Raw genomic sequence first — 20,448 nt, 5'->3', positions numbered from 1 at the left:
ACTAAGCTAGTAATGGCAAAAACAAAATACAAACCAGTATCTGTACAAAGTTAGTGCTTACAATATACTAATGATGTACAAATGATAAAATAACCAATTTACCCATTTATTAAGTATATTAAATACCAATACCATATCTAGCACTGTGACTGATTTTATCAGAAAAATATCAACCTGCCCTCAACAAATAATGAAGTATAGAACTTTATAATAAAGTACAGCACTGAATTGAATATTAAATTGGGTGGCAATTTAAGTTAAATAAAGGCCATTGGTAATACATGAATATTTCTTAAGAGGGATGAAGCTTAAGAGCTGCATAATTAAATAGAAAGAGGAGAGGGAAAATGAGTTAAATAATTTAGAATGAACTAATACCATGGATAAGCACTAGAGAGAAAAATAATGCATGGGCAAACAGTGAAGAGAATGGCTTCATAGAGCAAAGATTTCAATAGGTGGCGGTCAGTGATCTATACCATTCTATCAGTACTATATCGTTACATAAATTGCTTCTACTTATCCAAAGGAAATTATTTTGTAAAATTCTACATACCCTTCTTAATAGTTTTGTACTTCTCTTCATTCTCCATAAAATTAGGATCCATCTTGAAAACATCTCAAAAAAAAAATTAAAAGTTAAGTTAGTGTTTATTTTCTATATTTACATTTGTTTGTACTCCACTTCCCAACACCCACCCCTGACTTACTAAGAACATCTTCTGGATTATAGTCATCTTCCAGAGGGAGCATATGGGTGAACTGATCATCTTCTTCAACTAAGTCAAGTCCTTCTAGGACAACAGGGTGGTCCTTGAATCCATCCTTCCTTACAGCAAACATCACTTCAATCATATACTGAACTCTTTTGTCAATTTCAGACTCATGGAGAATGTTTCGAAGGCGTTCAAATATAGCTAAGTTAAGCAGAAAGAAAAGAAAATAAGCAATACATATTACAATACTCAAATAAAAGCTCAATATCAAACCAAGGATATATACTTACCATTGATTCCTCTTGGTGACACTTGTGTTAATTTGAGACCACATTCCTTAAGAAAACCAATAGCTACTTCAACACTATCATCTGTTGGTCTTTCCAGGAGCAAAGTGAGCATTTCTAAGCATAAAACTTCATGAGCCTTGAACAGAATGAAGACACATAGAACAGAGAAAATGCTTTTACATATATTAATCTACTACTGATGGTCATTTTAAAAATTAGTAAATCTAGCTTTTGCAGTGATAATATTGTACATATGATGAGCAAAGATTTATAATGTACATAAAAATACTCCAAATATGGGATACAATTTTTCTTTCACTTCCATTATGCATCTGTTAAGAATTTTCTGATGATTTTTCCAAAAGTCTTAATTTACTACACTGGATACAATTATATGATTTATCACCAGAAGAAATATTCTTCTTATACTCTCTATATAGGAAATATATATTAGCTATAGGAAATGCCATAATTAACCTCAAAATATAAGTTAAAAAGTCATTTACTAATTTTTAATCTGAGATATTTTCATAATTACTATATGAAGAACAGTAACATGATTCTTTTTATATCCTTCTCCATGACCACAACTCTATATCCATTTCCCAATTCATTCTCTCAGCAACTCTGTTAGCAAATAGTTCTTAAGTTACATAAATACTAATTTTCTCAGAAAATATCTTTCCAGTAATTTATAGCATACAACAACGGTTTTGAACACTTCTATTTTTAATTAAATCAAACTCTACACTGGCCATGGTCAAAATTTAGAATTTTATAAACAATGCCAGGTAGAGAGGGAATAAAGTTCTACTGACGAGCTTTGCTGTAAAAGAAAATGGACTTAGGAAGCATGTTCAAAAGACCATATATATGCCTTTTTAAAACTAGACTCTTATTTGAGATGGAGAGAGACAAAGTCCAAATCTCAACTCAGGAAAATATCCTCTTACATTTAGCACAACATCAAAAATACATACTGCCTTTATTTTGGGAAGGCAGGCGAGGCTGAAGTCTTACGTTAGGGACAGAAAACACTGCCCAGTACCACAGTTTGGAAGATGTAAAATATTTATCATTTTAACTGGTTTATGTCAATGCCAAAAATATCTCCAATATAAGTGTAATATATACTCAAACACTGAAACATAATATCTGTGCTGTTATAGATTATGAAATTAGGTTTACAGACATCTGAAATTAAGTTTCCATGGTCTTAAGTAGAAAATTATCACTGTAATAATATGACTAGGTTAAAATCTAAAAGGTTTCTTTAAGTGAATAGTGGAAAGAATTTCATATAGGAAAAAATTAAAATATTATTAAATGTTAGAGAAATAAGATTAAGTGTGACTTCAAAATTCTTCCTTATGTATAGATATAATTTAAAAAAACAACAGTATATATCTGAAGGAAAACTGTGAGCATGAACAAGAGCAATTTTACTATTTTCACGTTTAAAATGAAGCTAAATCAAAACTCTCAAACAGTGGAAGAATATAAAATAAACACAAAAACTAAATAATAAAATGATAAATTTCTGCATTTAAAACAGATTAAAATTATTTAATCTACAATATTTTATAAACTGAGTCTAAGAATATATGAATATATGCATATACTATGTAGTTATATATATGAATATACACATATACTATGCAGTTCTGGGGAATAGCATTCTTTTTAAAGAATATCAGCTATTAGGTTTTCATGAACACTTAGGTACAGGGAAAAGAAGAAATAGCAACTTTTTAAATAAAAACACATTACATGGGCTTCCCTGGTGGCACAGTGGACAAGAATCTGCCTGACAATGCAGGGGACACAGGTTCAATCCCTGGTCCGGGAAGATCCCACACGCCACAGAGCAACTAAGCCCGTGCGGTACAACTACTGAGCCTGTGCTCTAGAGCCTGCGAGCCACAACTACTGAAGCCTGTGCACCTAGAGCCCGTGCTCCGCAACAAGAAAAGACACTGCAGTGAGAAGCCCGCGCACCACAACAAAGAGTAGCCCGCACTTGCCACAACTAGAGAAAGCCCGCATGCAGCAACAAAGACCCAATGCAGCCAAAAATAAATAAATAAATAAATAAAAATTTTAAAAAACAAAAAACAAAAAAACACATTACACTCTTTGAAGGAAAAATGTGTAGTAAAGTAACCATGTACAGTATTAAGAGTTAGATAAATTTGATAAAACACTTGTCCTGGGTTCCTCTTTATATTAAAAAATGCACTTATTATAGTTCTAAAATTAAAATATTCAACATACTTTTCCAAAGGACTATAAATCAAAACAAAGATGTCACTGAAGTGGCATCAAGCCTGCGGTCTAATGTCACTGAATGGAACCAAATTTTGAAAATAATTACTTACCACATTTTGGTTAATAAGATGTGCCACAAATTTTGAAGCCGTCAGACAAAGTGGCTGAAAAGAGAAAGTAGGGACAAAGTTAATCTATAAACTAAAACCAATTTTCATTTATCTACAGAGTCTCCAGTTCACTTACATACTCTCCTTAAAATATGTAACAGGCAAGGTAATTTTAACTTGTAAGAAAGTTATAAAATAAAAACTAATACATATGAAAAAGTGCCATTTCCGGATCAACAGTTACAATTCAACAGTTAAATGCCATCATTTTTGCTGCTCATTATCAGAGGCCAGGAATATTTACTAGAAAAAAGTTCTCATGAAACATGCAATTTTAAAAAGAATTCCTACATAGAAATCAACATTGCTCACTACAATTGATACTGGTTTATTAGTCTGCCATGTGTAGCAGTCTACTTACAAGTCCATTATATATACCTTATCATTTCTCCGATAGCCTTTTCGAAAATTAAGAATTAGCCTTTTGAGGATTAATTCTCCAATTTGCGGAAATTTTGAGTTGATAATTGCCACTAATGCTGCATAAACATGGGTGAAGATTGGAGAAGCACTCTGTGCTTGCAAAACGGATCTGGATAGCAGGCCTCTGATTAAAAGAGAAAAGAAAAGGAGTCAATAATAATCACCAGTTTAATTAGAAGGAAAAAAAACTCAGTTAAAATCCAGCTATATTACTCCTCTGTAAATCATCATAAAAACTAAATCAGGACTAAATTTTCACCGCTCTTATCTAGGGGAAGAGTTTGTCTTACTAATAAATAAAAACTGATTTTGAGGAAACAATTTTCAATTTGTACATATATAAAATAGATAGATTTAATACAACATTTTTTTCAAAAAATTTTCTAAGTATAATTTCTCTTTTCCAGCTCCTGTTCATTACACCGAATCATGAATTTGAGTTTTTAACTTCTTGTATTAATTTGCTTAACTTTATCCAAAAAATGAAGGGAGAAAAAACCTGCTTCAAAAGTACCGAACTTAAAGTAAAATTTCCACTATGGGCCCATCATTCATATAAGTTAATTCTGGGATTAAAGACAAATCTGGGCGGTTTCCATCTTTAAAGATAGGTGTAAGTCTATTGTTCTTGAAAATAAAAGTGGAAATATGGAATTCTCCTAAGAGAGATAAAGACATAATCAAAGCCCTGCAAAAATAACGCTAAAACAAGGACAGGAAAATAAAAGGTTCTACCTTCTAACTCATTTTGAAATGGGCATTTTTCTACATATATTTGATAAGAGGAGAGATACAAAGTGGGCTAAATGAAGAGTTATTTTTAGAAATGTAATGACAAATAATTAATTATTGGATTGTCAAAAGGCACAAAAACAATGTCTTTATAGTTATCAGGTTTAGGTATGACATCTGAATCACTAGAGTAGAAAATGAGAAAAGAGAATTCAGCTTATAAACTGTAAGATCTTAATCTACCCTTCTCTGAGTCTGTTCTTTCTGAGTAAAATGTGAGAGCTCTTCCCTACCTCGGAGGACAGTGGCTGCCTCCTGGCCACCTTACTAACTCCCACAACCTGCTACACCTTACTTTATATCCCCAATGTTTTGAGATGATGAATCAAGGTCATATGAAATGACATGGGAAAACAGCCCTCAGATTTTAAAATAATAAATAGAATATAGAATATGTCTATTTCCTGACCCTTTAAAATATCACAACTTCTTAAAAACCACACAGAAAATGGTTGTTATTCCCTTCTGCTTTTCTAAAATTTATTACTAATCTTTCTCATTTCGTTCACATTCCCACTTTGCTTTCATTAGAAATTAAACTGGTCTGAGGTAGCACTTTACGTATATATAAAAAAATTAAACGTTTATTATTCCTCATGAGTTTAAAATTATTGGAAGTATTCAGTAAACAAATACATGTGTAAAAATTATTATGTGACATCAAAGCTTCTCAAAAAGTAAAAATTCCACATAATCTCTAACATTGGAGTATAAGTTATTTGTTAGTAGCTTACATTTTTACAGGAACTGTATTTTAAATATTCCTTGAAACTTCCTTTGAAATGAAGTAGCATAATAAATCAATGATTATCATTCGTGTAGATATTATGTTCCTTTGAAAAAGTGCTATTAAATTCTACAAATAAAATAGCTGACGCTTACCTTCCTCTAACTATATTTTCTTGAAGAAGTTCTTGAATAATAATACCAATATTGGAAATGTTGACTTTGTTGATCAGACCATTGATGGACTTCTTTAGGGCTTCCCAGCTCATCCTCTGGTATGCTAAGCTAAAAAGAATTGATTTTAATAAAGAGGAAAACTTACTCAACAATTACAATAACAAGAGGTTATAATAACATAAAAAATACTTAGTGTTCCTTTACTTTCAACATTTTCACAAAGTGACCCCAAAGTGCAGTAAAATATATGACCATGTGGATACACAGATTATATCCTAAACCATATTTTACTCTCTGTACATGTGATACTCAGGTACAGACTAATTTCTTTTAATAACATAATAAAGTAATACAAGGATATGTAAGGATAACATTTTGTTCTTATGTCCATGAATATTGCAGTTTATAATATTTATTAGTTAGATTCAGTACATGCTTATTTTACATTATAACAAGTTACTTAAACTTGTCTTCAAAGGAAATGTTTTAAAATAAAAGCAACTATTTTTTATTTTAAATTACAATATGAAATACCTAAATATAAGCCATGAAAAAGAAATTATTATTATGTCCCTTCTCAAAAGCATGACAAGAAAACAAAATTAAGTGTTTTAAACCATAAAGAAATAGAATTAATTACAGGAAAAGGGAGAGTCATACGAAATCATGGGGCTGAAAGACTGTTCAAAGTATCTTAAAGAACATCTCTATATTTAGGCAGTACGTACAGGTTTATCAGCTGAATCTTAGATGGCTACACTGTTTTTTAACTTAGAGCTTAGGTAAATTATTTAGTCTAACTGGGTTTCTTTACGATGAACTTGGTAATATCTAACGTCTTTCAAAGCTCTAAAATTCTATGGTTTTTATAATGATTTCTCTGTGGAATATGATTTCAACTTAAGAAAGTCTTAACTTTTCTTTTTTCTTATACTTCTCTGGCAGTCTGGTGAAGGTAATGAACTTCTTAGAATAATATATATAAATACATAGGATTACAAAGGATACCAATCATATTGAAACAGAGTTTTCAAAGCATGAAAAGGACAAAAGTTTGATATAGTATTCTACGTGCTTCTTAACACATTAATAACAAAAAGTGGTGGTAGGCATGATAACTTCTTTAATTTGCAAGTAGCATAAACAGTATTTTGAGGTATCTGCAACAAATAGTCTATTAATACTACGGTCTGTTGCCTACATTCCTGATAGAAAGAAATGCTAAATTAGATCAATTTTTAAAGATGCAATTTTCTTCCCATTCACATTCATGGACTGTCTGAATTCTATCCATGGACCTCCTGAAAGTCTGTAGGTTAAGAATCCCTGTTCTGAACCCTCCTACACTGTTGATGGGAATGTAAACTGGTACAGCCACTATGGAGAACAGTATGGAGGTTCCTTAAAAAACTAAAAATGGAGTTACCATATGATCCAGCAATCCCACTCCTGGACATATATACAGAAAAGATGAAAACTCTAATTCGAAAAGATACATGCGCCCCAATGTTCATAGCAGCACTATTTACAATAGCCAAGACATGGAAGCAACTTAAGTGTCCATCCACAGATGAATGTATAAAAAAGATGTAGTATATCTATACCATGGAATATTACTCAGCCATAAAAAAGAATGAAACATTGCCATTTCCAGCAACATGGATGGACCTAGAGATTATCATACTAAGTGAAGTAAGTCAGACTGAGAAAGACAAATAAGATATTATTATCATAATATTATATCACTTACACGTGGAATCTAAAAAATAATGCAAATAAACTTATCTACAAAACAGAAACAGATTCACAGACATGGAAAACACACTTATGGTTACCAAGGGGAAGGCGGGAAACGGATAAATTAGGATTATGGGATTAACAGATACACACTACTGTATACTAAATAGATAAACAACAAGGATTTACTGTATAGCACAGGGAACTATATTCAATAACTTGTAATACATAATGGAGAAGAATCTGAAAAAGAATATATAACTGAATGACTTTGCTGTATACCTTAAACTAACACAATTTATATTTAATCAACCATACTTCAATGGAAAAAAAAAAAAAAGAAAAAAAATAAAGAACCCCTGTTCTGGAGTGGTATACCAGGTATACCAAGGAGGGGTGGTGAGAAAGAGTATTTTATCACTGACATTGTCCTCAGCAGACACTGAAGATAAAAAGCAGACTGACTTGCAGTTAATTTCATTACTGTTTCTAAATTCTCTATAGATTACACACTCCCTTACTGCCTGCATCCAAGGTGGAAGACTCCTCCGGCCCCCTAACCCCAACCGTTTAGTATGCTACTGTCTAGAGTAATAAGATCTATGGCTTAACAATTAGCCTGATCAATAAGATATTGCTGATACATAATCACAAACTCTCCTATTGGTCAACAGATGATAATCAAGTACACTTGTACTTCTTAATTAGGAAACCTACACTTAACCTGATTTAGTATCTACTGAAAGCAATGACTACTCTTCTACTTCTCCTGTCCCTTTTATAGCCTATAAGCAGAGTTCAACTGTATATAAAATTATCTTCCAAGAATCTGTTTAAAATTGCATATACTGTGGACTCTTCTCTGCCCACTTTATAAGAAAGTCAGACTTCGGGATTAACAACAATGTATCCGGTCTTTTACAATTAGGATTGCTTTGGACTGGATTGGAGACAGTGAACACTTCTCACTAATGCCGCCACTACTGCCTCCAGTAAGAGCAGAATTCCGACATGATCATGAAACTCCCACAAACCACAGAAGGCATTTCCCAATCCCTTCTCAACATACCACTCCAGGCATCACTACCAAGTGCCAGAATATGACGCATAGAGAAAAACTTACTTATTAGTTTTAAATTTAATGTCATTTAAATGCCCCCCTTCTAGCTCATAAATTTTTTTTAAAATTAATTAATTAATTTATTTATTTTTGGCTGTGTTGGGTCTTCATTTCTGTGCGAGGGCTTTCTCTAGTTGTGGCAAGCGGGGGCCACTCTTCATCGCGGTGCGCGGGCCTCTCACTATCGCGGCCTGTCTTGCTGCGGAGCACAGGCTCCAGACGCGCAGGCTCAGTAGTTGTGGCTCACGGGCCTAGTTGCTCCGCGGCATGTGGGATCCTCCCAGACCAGGGCTCGAACCCGTGTCCCCTGCATTGGCAGGCGGATTCTCAACCACTGTGCCACCAGGGAAGCCCTGCTCATAAATTTTTTAAACTTTAATTTGTTTCAAATATTTATACTTTATTTTATATAAATGACATTTCTCCTTCTAGCTAATTCTTGCAACAAATTTAGATTTCATTTATATAAGGTTCTCAAGTACTTTCAAGTTGCCATGAAAATACCCAAGAAAGATGTGGGAAGACTTTCTTGACTCACCTGGAATCTGTTTTTCTTAAAGCATAGCTATCTTCTATCCCAATCTTTTTCTTGACTACCTGGCAATTGAATGATCACTTCAATCTTGGACCACAGTTTTCCTGGTTATCTCATTCCACTACAGGAAAAGGCCTTGAAAACTTAGCTGCACTTTCCTACATAGTTCCTCTTCATCCCAATTATTTTGCAAAGGGAAGAAAAGGTACTTAAAGGTTGAATGGTCATATATGAATTTTGATTGTTTGCCTTAGTGTAGCAAAAAACTATAGTCTAAGATGTTATGGTCTAAGAAAAGGAGGGAAAAGAGAGAACTGTCAACTGTTTCAGAGGTTAGTACAGGTGTTGGCAAACTACACCCATGAGCCACATTTAGCCTACAGCCTGTTTTTTGCAAATAAAGCTTTATTGGGACAAAGCCATTCTCATTTGTTTACATATTTTATCTATGACTGTATTCACTACAACGGCGAAGGGGAGTAGCTATAACAGACAGAATAATGCACAAAGCCTAAAATATTTACTATCTGGCCTTATACACAAAGCCTAAAATACTTATTGATATTATCTGGCCTTTTATGGAAAAGTTTGCCGACTCCTGGTTTGGTACAACTGGAAAGATCCATTTTAGTTCTGAAATATCAATATTACTCTTGATTATCGACGAAAAATGGATACTACTAATAGGCATGCATGCAACTACTAAAGGAATAGCTTGAAAACAGGAAAGAAAAAAAAGATAAGCGATCTTTCCTCAAACTTTTCCATTCATTCATGCAAAAAATAAAGAGCTTATGAGCTAATGTCAGGGAAAATAGTAAGCAGAGCTCCAGTGGAGCTTCTAAAGGTAGGAAGGAAAGAAGTCTAATTTGAGGTCTCTATCATTGTGGACTCATGCAAATTCTCAGCAGCCAAGGTTAATTAGAGCACAGATGATTTTTTTTAAATGAGGGTATCACTGCCTTGTATACTTAGTGATATTGACATGCCTGTTTTTATCTGTAATCTGTTCTTGCATCATCCTGAGCTTTGCAGGAGGAATATATGCTCCACCAGTGCGAGTAAGAAGAGGATCCAGCTCCTCTTTCTTCTTCTTTGCAGTAGGTTCATCCTGAGCAGAGGAACTCTGGGTTACCAATGGTCCTGGGCTTCTTCTCCCAGGAGATGGAGATTTCCGGGACCTTTTCCGATCCACATCTCTTTCTCTGCGTTTTTCTCGGTCTCTACTTCTGTAATATATTTTGTTAATGGAGAAAAGACAATACAAATTACATTCTTAACTGAACTGCATACCAAATGAGTGAGACCATTTGGGGGCCACAAATTCAGACAAGGAAAAGTGGTTAAGGAAGTGCCTCACAGAGAAAATGTAACAAACTAGGTCATCAAGGCTTAACAGGATTTACATTGGGGGCAAGGTAGGAAGGTGGGAGGGGGAATGGAGGATGGCATTCTGCAACTAGTAGAAGACAGAATAACTACTGAAAAGCTGAGCAAGGGTATTTGGGCCAGAATAAGTAGAAACAATAAAGAATCATATATAACAGTAGTTGGAAAGATAAGTTCAAGTCAGACTATGAAATCTTAAAAGACAAGCAAAGACTTTAAGTTGTTTATCCTGGAACTGACGAGGAATCTTTAATGTTAGTTTCTGAGTGGAAGAGTGACGTGAAAATAGTGTTTTAAGATGACCAATTGGCCTGTGATGTACATGATAAGTTGTATAAAGGAGAAACCAGAGTTTATCTCCAATAATGGCAATTTAGGAGTAAGAATGTTATAATAAACTGTAACATTTGAAATTGTTTCTTGATAGAACTCGTAATTTATTATAAATCTCAAAATATCAGAAGCTTCTGGTTGAGACAATGTGAAAAAATAAACCATTTTCTAGCACAATAACTTTTCCCTACTAATGCAGGTGACTATCCTTTTTTAAGTTAGCACTTTTAAAATGATTAGGGTATTTAATGTTCCCAAACTATCAAGAATGAGCAAGAAATAATGCGTTGCCTTGCTTTTTGCTATCTTTCCCCAGAGAAGAGTCTGTCCACTTGGCTGTTTATTACTTATACTGCCTGGAAACTCAGATTATTCTGCTCATGCTTTGTGCAACCATGAGTTATATGAATACAATAAATAAAAACAAGTTTCATATTATCACTGCATTACCAGGAAACCACTCAACAGAATTTAGCTAAATCTAGAGGGTATATCTGAGATAATATGTCTTAATAAATGGAGAGACAGAAGCAGTCACCTACCCAGGCAGCTGTGGAGGAACTCTTTAAAACCGAAGTATAAAGAGACCTCAGTGATTGCCCCATGAAGACAGAGTCTGTACCTACTAAGACAATGTGAACAGTGGGGGAAAAAAGTGGTTCCAAACAGAAACCCCAATTAGTCAAAAGCAGGTGCTCTGAAATCTAGCCAGAGATTTGTAATTGAGTTGCTTCTTACTGTAGATGTAAAATGTTCCAAGAGAAGAGCAACAGAAGGGATTTACTGACACTGGTTATGATTCTTCTGAGAAACGCCAGGTAAGACTGCTCACTGGCTGGTAAAATCATGTCCTTACATGATTATAGTGTTTGTTCCTTTAGAGTGCAGAAGTAATATTCTTCTGAGTCTAAACAGAAGTATTTCTCTTCAAGTGTTTTTGTACTACAGCCTTTATATTCTACATAATACACAACCTGCTTACTTCACAGTGTGACTGTGTGGATCAAATGAGACTTTATATACATACAGTGGACCAAACACAGAGTTACAGTGAAGTAATACAGTTAGGGCATATGGAAATAAACATGGGCTTTGGAGCCAGAATTGAGCTCAAATCTCAGTTTCATCATCTACTAGATGGGTAATGGCAACCTCAGGTTAGTTAATCAGTTCAGACCCCAATCCCTTACATGTTAAATTGTGAGATACAGTACCTAGTGTGTAAGAGTTTTGACAGTATTTGAGAAGATACAAGAATACCTAGCTCACCAATTATGGTGGTAGTAGCTGCTCTTATTAAGGTGTCATTAGGGTAACAGCAGATGAACCTGGCTTTTGAGGTTAATCTAACATTTAAGGATTGGTTACATATTAGAAAGTAAGTAGTGAGAAGGAAATTTTGGCTGCAGATATCAAATAATGTGTTTGATATCTCCAAACTGGAGATATTACTTCTCTACTCCAAACTGCGGAGAAATTTGATCAAAATTCTAGTGGGTTATAGTCTCAGTAGTCATGGAGTGGATAATGTGAGAGAGACATCAAAAAGGATATAGAACTAGGTGAACAATAAAACATGGTAGGCAAGTTTTTGAAACTGGATGACTAATAAGGTGGGAAATCAAGTTCTTCAAGACTCAAGTAAGAATAATTTATACTTAGATAAAAACTGCAGACTGGTAACTTCATTCTCAATGTCCCTCTGCCATTATGTAGGAAAGTAATATTAAGATCACTCTATGTCATATAATATAAATGGCTTTCATTCAGTAAACAATCTCAAAAACTCACATAAGCCAATTCCTCATGTAGTACAGTATAATGAATAAAAGCTTGGGCTCTAGAGTCAGAGAGACCAGGACTTGCCACTGATACACTTCTAAAACACAAACAAATGACTTAACTTCTCTAAGGCTCATTTTCTTCATCTATAAGAGACATATATTTACTGCAATTAGGAGTTAATTCACATTAAGTCCTTGTTAGAAAGCCTGGCACCTAAAAACATCCATTTAATGCTAGCTGCGATTATTATTAAGCATAAAGAAAATTTAAACAAATATATGTTTCTATAGTTAAAATATCCAATACTAACCGTGACTCCATGCTATCATCATAAGAACGTCCTCTTCTTGAATGCTCGTAGTCTGACCTGCTATAATCAAAGTAATCTCTATCCCGAGGGGATCTTTCTTGTTCCGTGTATCTAACACATAAAAGAAGAAAACCAAAGTTTTAAGTTGAAAATAATGATGATGTTATACTTAGGAAAGTCATATATTGGTAATGGCAACATAACTCTATGACTGAACAAAGTCTTATCAAGTGGATTTCAACAAACAGCTTATTTTGTTGACACCTATTCATTTAGTCGTGATGATTATAAAAGCTTTCAGCTGGTGTGCAACAAAACAACTCCTGGAATTCACTTAACCAAACCTGACACCCTGATTCGTACTGTCCTTAGTAAAAGATATATATCTGCATATCATATATAGTTTAACATGAAAAAGGCTATCCTCCAAATGATTCCTTTTGCTGAGTCGGCTCATTTTACCAAAGTACTGAACAAATGACATCAGTGTCATTGGTTGGCCTCCATAAAGACCAGTTTAACTCTACTACAAAAGACTATTTTTATCAGCTGCTATTCTTGAAATTATATTATTAGATATCTGTAAGAATGGATTGAAATTATTAGCAAACAGGGATAGAGAGTATAAATCTGCTATTTGAATCTTAGAAGTAATAAAATCAGAGAACCTTAAGAGAAGTTAAGCACATACACACACGATAGACACAGTAACATAATCCATGTTTTATATACGTATCTACAATTAATTTATACACACACACACATACATGTGTGTATGTCTGTAGAGAGATTTAAAAAAATATATATATATAGGGAGGAGGTGATCGTAGATGCATACCACAGTGATTAACGTGATGCCCATAAAGCAAAGGTTTTTAGAGACAGCAGAGTGGAATATGAACAAAGTACACAGGGAATAAGGAATTAGACAAATGAAACAAAGTTTAGAGGATGCTTCTCCTTTCATAAGTTATTTTAATGGTTATAGCTTACTAAGTGAAATAACTAAAGTCCTACTATGAATGCATGATGAACATTAATGGTAATATTTCTGGATCTTTGATCTTAACACAATTATGGTAAGATATATATAAAAACATTTTGAAAACTTATAGAAAGAGCTATGTAAATATAAAGGATAGTATTAACAGTAAAAGCACTTCAGAATAATGTGATTTCAACTCACCTTTCCATTTTATAAACTTTCATTCTATTTAGTATCTGAGATATTAAAATTATTCCCTTTCACCTAAAAAATTTCATAAAATCTAGAATTATTTACTAGAAATTCCTAGAACAGCCATTCAAGGATGATCTGTTCTCAAGCTCACTCAATAATATTGCCTGTAAAACCATCAAAAAGAAGTTGTTTACCCTAAAATTAGAAATCTAAGCGCTAGATAATTTCTTAAACTCATTATAAAAAATTTAAATGGTATTTGGAACACATAAAACTGTTTACCTGTCTTCTGGAGAGGAGGTCCTCTGATATGAATTATAGTTTTCCCGTCTGTCATGACTAGAAGAATGCTTTCAAAGGAACAAAAGAGGGGGAGGGGGCATTTAAAAATTCTGTTAAAAAACATATAGACAATGACAAATGTATCTTGGAAAGTTGGAAGTGCTTTAAAAAATTATTTCAAAATATTTTTTTAACCATAAGAATAATTTGTATTACCTAAATAGTATATAAGATAAAACAAAATTTTCAGGTCATCCAAGGTAGATGTTTGTGGTTTTCATTATAGATCAAATACTGTTTTTAACAAAAAAACTCAAGGTAGAAGAAAATTCTCTAATTTTTGATGCCACTTAGTTAATATTTTATTCCTGTGTAATAAGATATAAATTTACAGAACATCATTTTTTTTTAATTAATTTATTTTATTTATTTATTTTTGGCTGCGTTGGGTCTTCGTTGCTGTGCGTGGGCTTTCTCTAGTTGCGGTGAGCGGGGGCTACTCTTTGTTGTGGTGCAGGGGCTTCTCATTGCGGTGGCTTCTCTTGCTGTGGAGCATGGGCTCTAGGTGCGTGGGCTTCAGTAGTTGTGGCTCACAGGCTTTAGACTGCAGGTTCAGTAGTTGTGGCACACGGGCTTAGTTGCTCCATGGCATGTGGGATCTTCGCGGACCAGGGCTCGAACCCGTGTCCCCTGCACTGGCAGGCGGATTCTTAACCACTGCACCACCAGGGAAGTCCCTAGAACATCATTTTTATAAAGGCCTTTCCTGGTGAAAAACAAGACCAAAGCTTTCCTTTGGTGAAAAACATGACCAAGGGCCAGAGATTTTCTAGCAAGAGGTCACTTCTGTAGTTATGCCCAAGTCTTTTATAACATTGCACTTACTTTCTTATCTCCATTAGCTTATAGAAACCACAACATTAGTCCAGGTTACTAAATCTGGATAAAATAAATAGCTAGAAGAAACTGACTCTAATGTATTTATGAAAATTCATTTTTGTTTTCAGCAAACAATATTTGAGTGTCTGATATGGCATGTATGGCAATATGGTAGGCTGTAAGGATTTAAAAAATATGACTTGTAAAATATAGCTCCTAAGCCAAATCCTCTGAAAAATAACAGACATACAAATAAGTAACTTCAGTGTAACATGAGATTGAAGATATGTCACGCTGAGACAGAGATATGAACCATCCAGTTTAAGAACATATCCTAATTTAAAAGTCCAAATATAGTTAAGAAGCCAAAATATTTATCTTTATAAATAGGTAAATTTTTTAAACCACTGGTATAAAAACATTCATATTGACAAGCTTATTTTTAAGAATTAAAGTAATTTTAATTAACTGAACTGTAAGAAAGGAAAAACAGTATGTTTTCAAAGTATCTTAATCTTGAAATCTAAGGAAAAATAATTCAAATAATGAGTAACTTGTTCCACATACTTACATGCTTCCCTCCTTAATGGGAAAAAAATACATTTAAAAATTGAAAATTATACTGCAAAGAAATGTAAACAAGCTCCAACTTCCTCTTATGTTATGACTATCTAATTACCAGCAGTGTGAGTATAACATTATCACAAGTAAACTGCCAATATAATCTTCTTAAGTATTGCATTTTTTGAATGGCATACACTAATTAGACTAATGCATGTTGGTGAATAAACATGTGATGAAATTTATAATTTAAAGTAGCCAGTCTGGCTGTATTTCACACTGAATGCAAACATCTTAAAATCCTGTTTCCAATGTGTATAACTTTTAAGAATTATTTCACTGGGCAGCTTAATTAAATAGAACTGTTCAATATATATGATAATAGGTTTCCATAACACTTGACATCTAGATCCTAAACCAAATATAGAGCACAAGATTCATTCAATTCATGGTAACACTAAACACGATATTTACTTATTTATTATAAGACACAGCCCTTCCTGTCTAGACACTCTTGCGGATACAAAAGATAGGAAAAACCTTCAAGGAACTTAAGATCTTATGGGAGAGAGACGGTTATAAAGATTTCTACAATTAAACACATCAGATTATATATGAGACAGAGAAGGGGAAGGAGGGAAGGGAGGGGAGAGAGAAAGAACAATAAAATTGCACTGTCTACTTTTTCTTGTACAAGGCATGACAATTATTTTAACTACATTAGGGAGCAGGCCTCAATTCTGTGCTAATGATTTTTAACACGTCTACGCAGTATCTGTTGTGGGTAAGAGGGAGAAATCAAAAATACTGAGGTCGTGAATCAGGATTTTGTAAATATGATCAAGTTAACAAATGACTGGCACACTGATAAAATGATTGGCATAACTGATAGTTATGTTCACACACAACTGCCATTCAAGTATTTTATTGGAATTGCATATCTAAATAGTTTATAGTTTATGGTATGGTATAAGGTAACGAAATCACTAGTCAGTGCTAACAGGAGATCTTGAGTAGGAACAAGCACTGTGGTACAGAGTACTGAGGGTGACAGTGAGTAAAGGGGAACCTGAACTGGGCTTCGGTAGGTTTTACTAAGTGCAAAATAATTTCGAAGTGTGATCCAAATAATAATAACCTAATTTCCCTATTTCCCTTATCACAGAGTTTAGATTCTAAGAGCAGTAGTTGAAAGTAACATATTGTTGAAATTACCTTTAAAAATTCTCTAAATTGTTCATTAAGCGAAGCAAATATGGTACACAGTGCAGTCACCTGTAGTCTCTGACGATGTAGAGAGAGCAATATGAGGAGGTGAGTGGAGCAGACAGCCTGTGTTCAGAGGCTCTGAGCATCCGTTAGGCTCAGGGAACAAGTCTTCAAGAGCTGGAGGGAGGAGGGGCTGGAAGAGTTAGGGAGCTTGCTTCCAGCTGGCTAAGGAAGCTACAGGAAGGCTCAATAGAAAAATAAGGGATCCTCAGCTAAAGCCTCCTGAACCTTACAGATGAGGTCTCAGAATGTCAAGAGAGGATCTGAGCTTCACCTGAGGTAAGAATGGGCCCAAACCAGCTAGTGGACCTGCTTATAGCCAACAAGATGGAGAGAAGGAGACAAACTAAACTGGCTGGAGGGCTGAGCCACTAAGTGTGAAGGGCTTGCTGATTGAGGACATCCCTTCCTAAGCTGGGGGAATGCCCCAGAGGACCACAAGAGGGAAACGTGGAGAAGCACAGTCTAAGAGAAACAGGACGAGGATTCTGAGAAAGACTAAACACTTCTCCTTTGGTGTAAATGTTACAGAGTCTAAATCTCTGTGCTCTTGCCTAACACGGCTCAGTCGAGAGCCAGTTCCTTACAAGCTCTCCTTTCTCCTTATGTCCCCAGCTCCTAACACAGTCTGCCACCTACTCGGCCCACAATTAATTGTTTAATTAACTGTCATTGGACCAATCAGTACAAGTCCCAAAGAGGCGGATTTCAGAACACTATATGAAAGTATCTACTGACAGATGGGGCCAGCTTCAGGGACAGTGAGCCCCCTGCCAAAGGAGCTATGCAAGCACAGCCTGGATGTCTACCCAGGAGGGAGGCTGGAGAGTGGCTTCTCACACTCAAAAGAAGCTCAAAGAGATGGCAGCAGAGCCTGCCTTGGCCTGTAAGCATATCGATTCAGTTTATTAAGCATTTACCACACCCCAGGCCTGGTACCTGGTGCCTGCTGTTAAGGAGCTCCCATCTACTCACACTCTTTAAAGTAGGTTTAGGGGTGCAGAGGTGGTGGAGGAGGGGAAGGGACAAGTGCCGGTCTTTACAATCAAATAAAAATCCACCTTTCCGGGCTTCCCTGGTGGCGCAGTGGTTGAGAATCTGCCTGTCAATGCAGGGGACACGGGTTCGAGCCCTGGTCTGGGAGGATCCCACATGCCGCGGAGCAACTGGGCCTGTGAGCCACAACTACTGAGCCTGCGCACCTGGAGCCTGTGCTCCGCAACAAGAGAGGCCGCGATAGTGAGAGGCCCGCGCACCGCGATGAAGAGTGACCCCCGCTTGCCACAACTAGGGAAAGCCCTCGCACAGAAACGAAGACCCAACGCAGCCAAAAATAAATAAATAAATAGATAAATTAAAAAAAAAAAAAAAAAAAATCCACCTTTCCCTTTACTGACTCCAAGACCCAGGAAGTGATGTGCCTGCTTGTATGAGCAGATCTGTGGACTACACAGATTGGCTAGCAGATCTGTGCAGCTGAAAAGAAAAGGAAGTAGAGTGGTTTGCTTTCCTGCCAAGTCTGCTCACAGGCAGAGGAGCAGTTCTGAAGCAGATGGAGTTACTGGTTCCTGTGACTGCTCTGACCTCCTCTACTATTCTACTTTTCTCAGAACCTGCTCCAGCCACACTAGACTCTTCACCTTTGCCTCTGTTGTGCCCTCTGCTTGGCACACTCTTCTCCCAGACATCTATGTGGCTAACTCCCTCATCTCCTTCAAGTGTGTGCTCAAAAAGGCCCCTTTTCACTGGGCCCTCCCTATGAAAAATTACATCATTCCAACGCTACTCATCAACCTTACCCTACTTGTTTTCTCCATAGTGCAAGTCTAGCATTTAATACTCTAATATACTATATAATTCACTTACATATTTAAGTTTATGATTTTTCTTTCTCCCCCACTAGAATGCAAACCCTGTAAGATTCCTGTTTTATTCACCATTTTACCCAAAGTGCTTAGAATAATCACTGGGACATAGTAAGAATTCAGTGAATATCTGATGAATAAATAAATGTAAAATGTCTAAAGTAAAGTACAGCACAGAATAAGGAGCTCACTTATGCATATGCAATATGCAACAAGAGGTTCACTTGTAGACAGACATGTAGGAACTGTGACCAACTGAGGAAGAAGATACTCATCTTCCATTTCATGCTCAAGCAGGAAAGAATGCTCTTTGAGAAGAATGGTGGAATTTCCCGCTGTATTTCTTTTGCCTGTGCTCACTCACATGCACTTTCTTGATTCACACACACACACACCCTGTATATTCTCTCAACTGCCCACTTGCACATCTGGCCAAGTATCTACATTTGAAATTGTGTTAAGTTAAATGTGTGTATGACGCAATTCTACTGTCTGGTTCTAATGTCCTAATTATATAAATGCATTTTTGTTTAAAGGGTAGATAACTGACTACAAGTTTATGTTCTTTATTATAAGTTTCAAACACTTACCTTTATTTGTGCCACGCTACTTTTCATTTTCTGTTGCCAGTTGATCTGATATGTCAAAGACTCCTTAAGCTGGTCCAAATAACAAGTACCGAACGGTATGAATTCCTTGACAGTTTAGTTTTACTGTCTGCAAATGACACCTATAAAATATGCCAAACAAACCTTTGTTAACACTTATAAAATGTGTGTAAAATAACAACATATTATTTCCACACAATGGACATTTGACCACCTTATTTTTCTTAATAGGCAAAGATATAATCAATAATTAAATGTAAGTTCAAAAACTCTTTAAATAGTTCCATTTAACAATGTATAAAAAACATGTATTAGTAGAAAAGACTGAACAAAAGAGCAATAACAAAGGCTTATTAAACACCATAAAGTATTCTAATACAAAACATCCAATGTTTCGATTTAAACTAAGAATGAAATAGCCAGTGTTCTTGTAGTAATTCAGAAATATACACCACATGGAAATATAAGGTGCTAATGCAGATGGGGATGTACACAAATCACTAAGTCAAGAAAAGTTTCCATTACAATGGTTAGCATGCTATCTAGGTTAGTAAAAATAATATACACCAGATTAACTTGTCAATCTATAAAATATAACTGCAATCTAAAGCACATCATTGCTCAGGGACTCCCAAAGTGGAGAGAGCCAAAGAAAGGAAGCCCCACGGGCTAGATATACTCTCCCAAATCTCTGACCACCGCTGAACCAATACATGTACTAAATAGTGTCCTCCGGAGCTGCCCTCTGCCCACCGGGGCGCAGTCCCGGAGAGCCCCGGCCCAGCCGGCCCGAGCTGCGGCCCAGGGCCCACTGTCCGGCGGTCCGTCTGTCCGGAGGCGGGGCCCAGGGACCCGGAGCGCCGCGGAGCGCCGAGGCGCCGGATACCTGGGATTCAGGTGAGTTTACTTTGCTCCGTGGGAACTGCACCAGAGCTGGAGATATGATAGAAGGCTGCCTGAAAGCTGCTTCCTTTGCCACTTCCTGTGGAGGCCTGTCTTTGCCATTTGCGGTTTCTTTCTTCTTTGGTCAGCA

At 35.7% G+C, this 20,448-nt stretch overlaps 1 protein-coding gene across 2 annotated transcripts in view; it reads right to left on the bottom strand.

Annotated features, from left to right (window-relative positions):
• The window catches only part of CWC22 (CWC22 spliceosome associated protein homolog), a 63,466-nt gene that overhangs the window by 22,216 nt on the left and 20,802 nt on the right, over nt 1–20,448 (bottom strand). Inside the window, exons 1-11 of one of the 2 annotated variants that reach the window (XM_082397517.1) lie at nt 20,302–20,440; nt 19,398–19,537; nt 14,234–14,301; nt 12,772–12,882; nt 9,944–10,183; nt 5,542–5,670; nt 3,823–3,991; nt 3,385–3,438; nt 1,007–1,142; nt 711–917; nt 557–619 (exon numbers count right to left, since the gene is read on the bottom strand). In XM_082397517.1, coding sequence (XP_082253643.1) covers nt 557–619; nt 711–917; nt 1,007–1,142; nt 3,385–3,438; nt 3,823–3,991; nt 5,542–5,670; nt 9,944–10,183; nt 12,772–12,882; nt 14,234–14,301; nt 19,398–19,424 — 1,204 coding nt within the window. In that variant the 5' untranslated portion in view covers nt 19,425–19,537; nt 20,302–20,440. Of the gene's footprint in view, nt 1–556; nt 620–710; nt 918–1,006; nt 1,143–3,384; nt 3,439–3,822; nt 3,992–5,541; nt 5,671–9,943; nt 10,184–12,771; nt 12,883–14,233; nt 14,302–19,397; nt 19,538–20,301; nt 20,441–20,448 lie in introns of those variants that run through there. The other variant, XM_082397516.1, reaches the window with a different exon arrangement.

This window comes from Balaenoptera borealis (assembly GCF_965194805.1).
Source record: "Balaenoptera borealis genome assembly, chromosome: 6".
NCBI lineage: Eukaryota > Metazoa > Chordata > Mammalia > Artiodactyla > Balaenopteridae > Balaenoptera > Balaenoptera borealis.
This window is presented reverse-complemented; position numbering and strand designations above follow the sequence as displayed.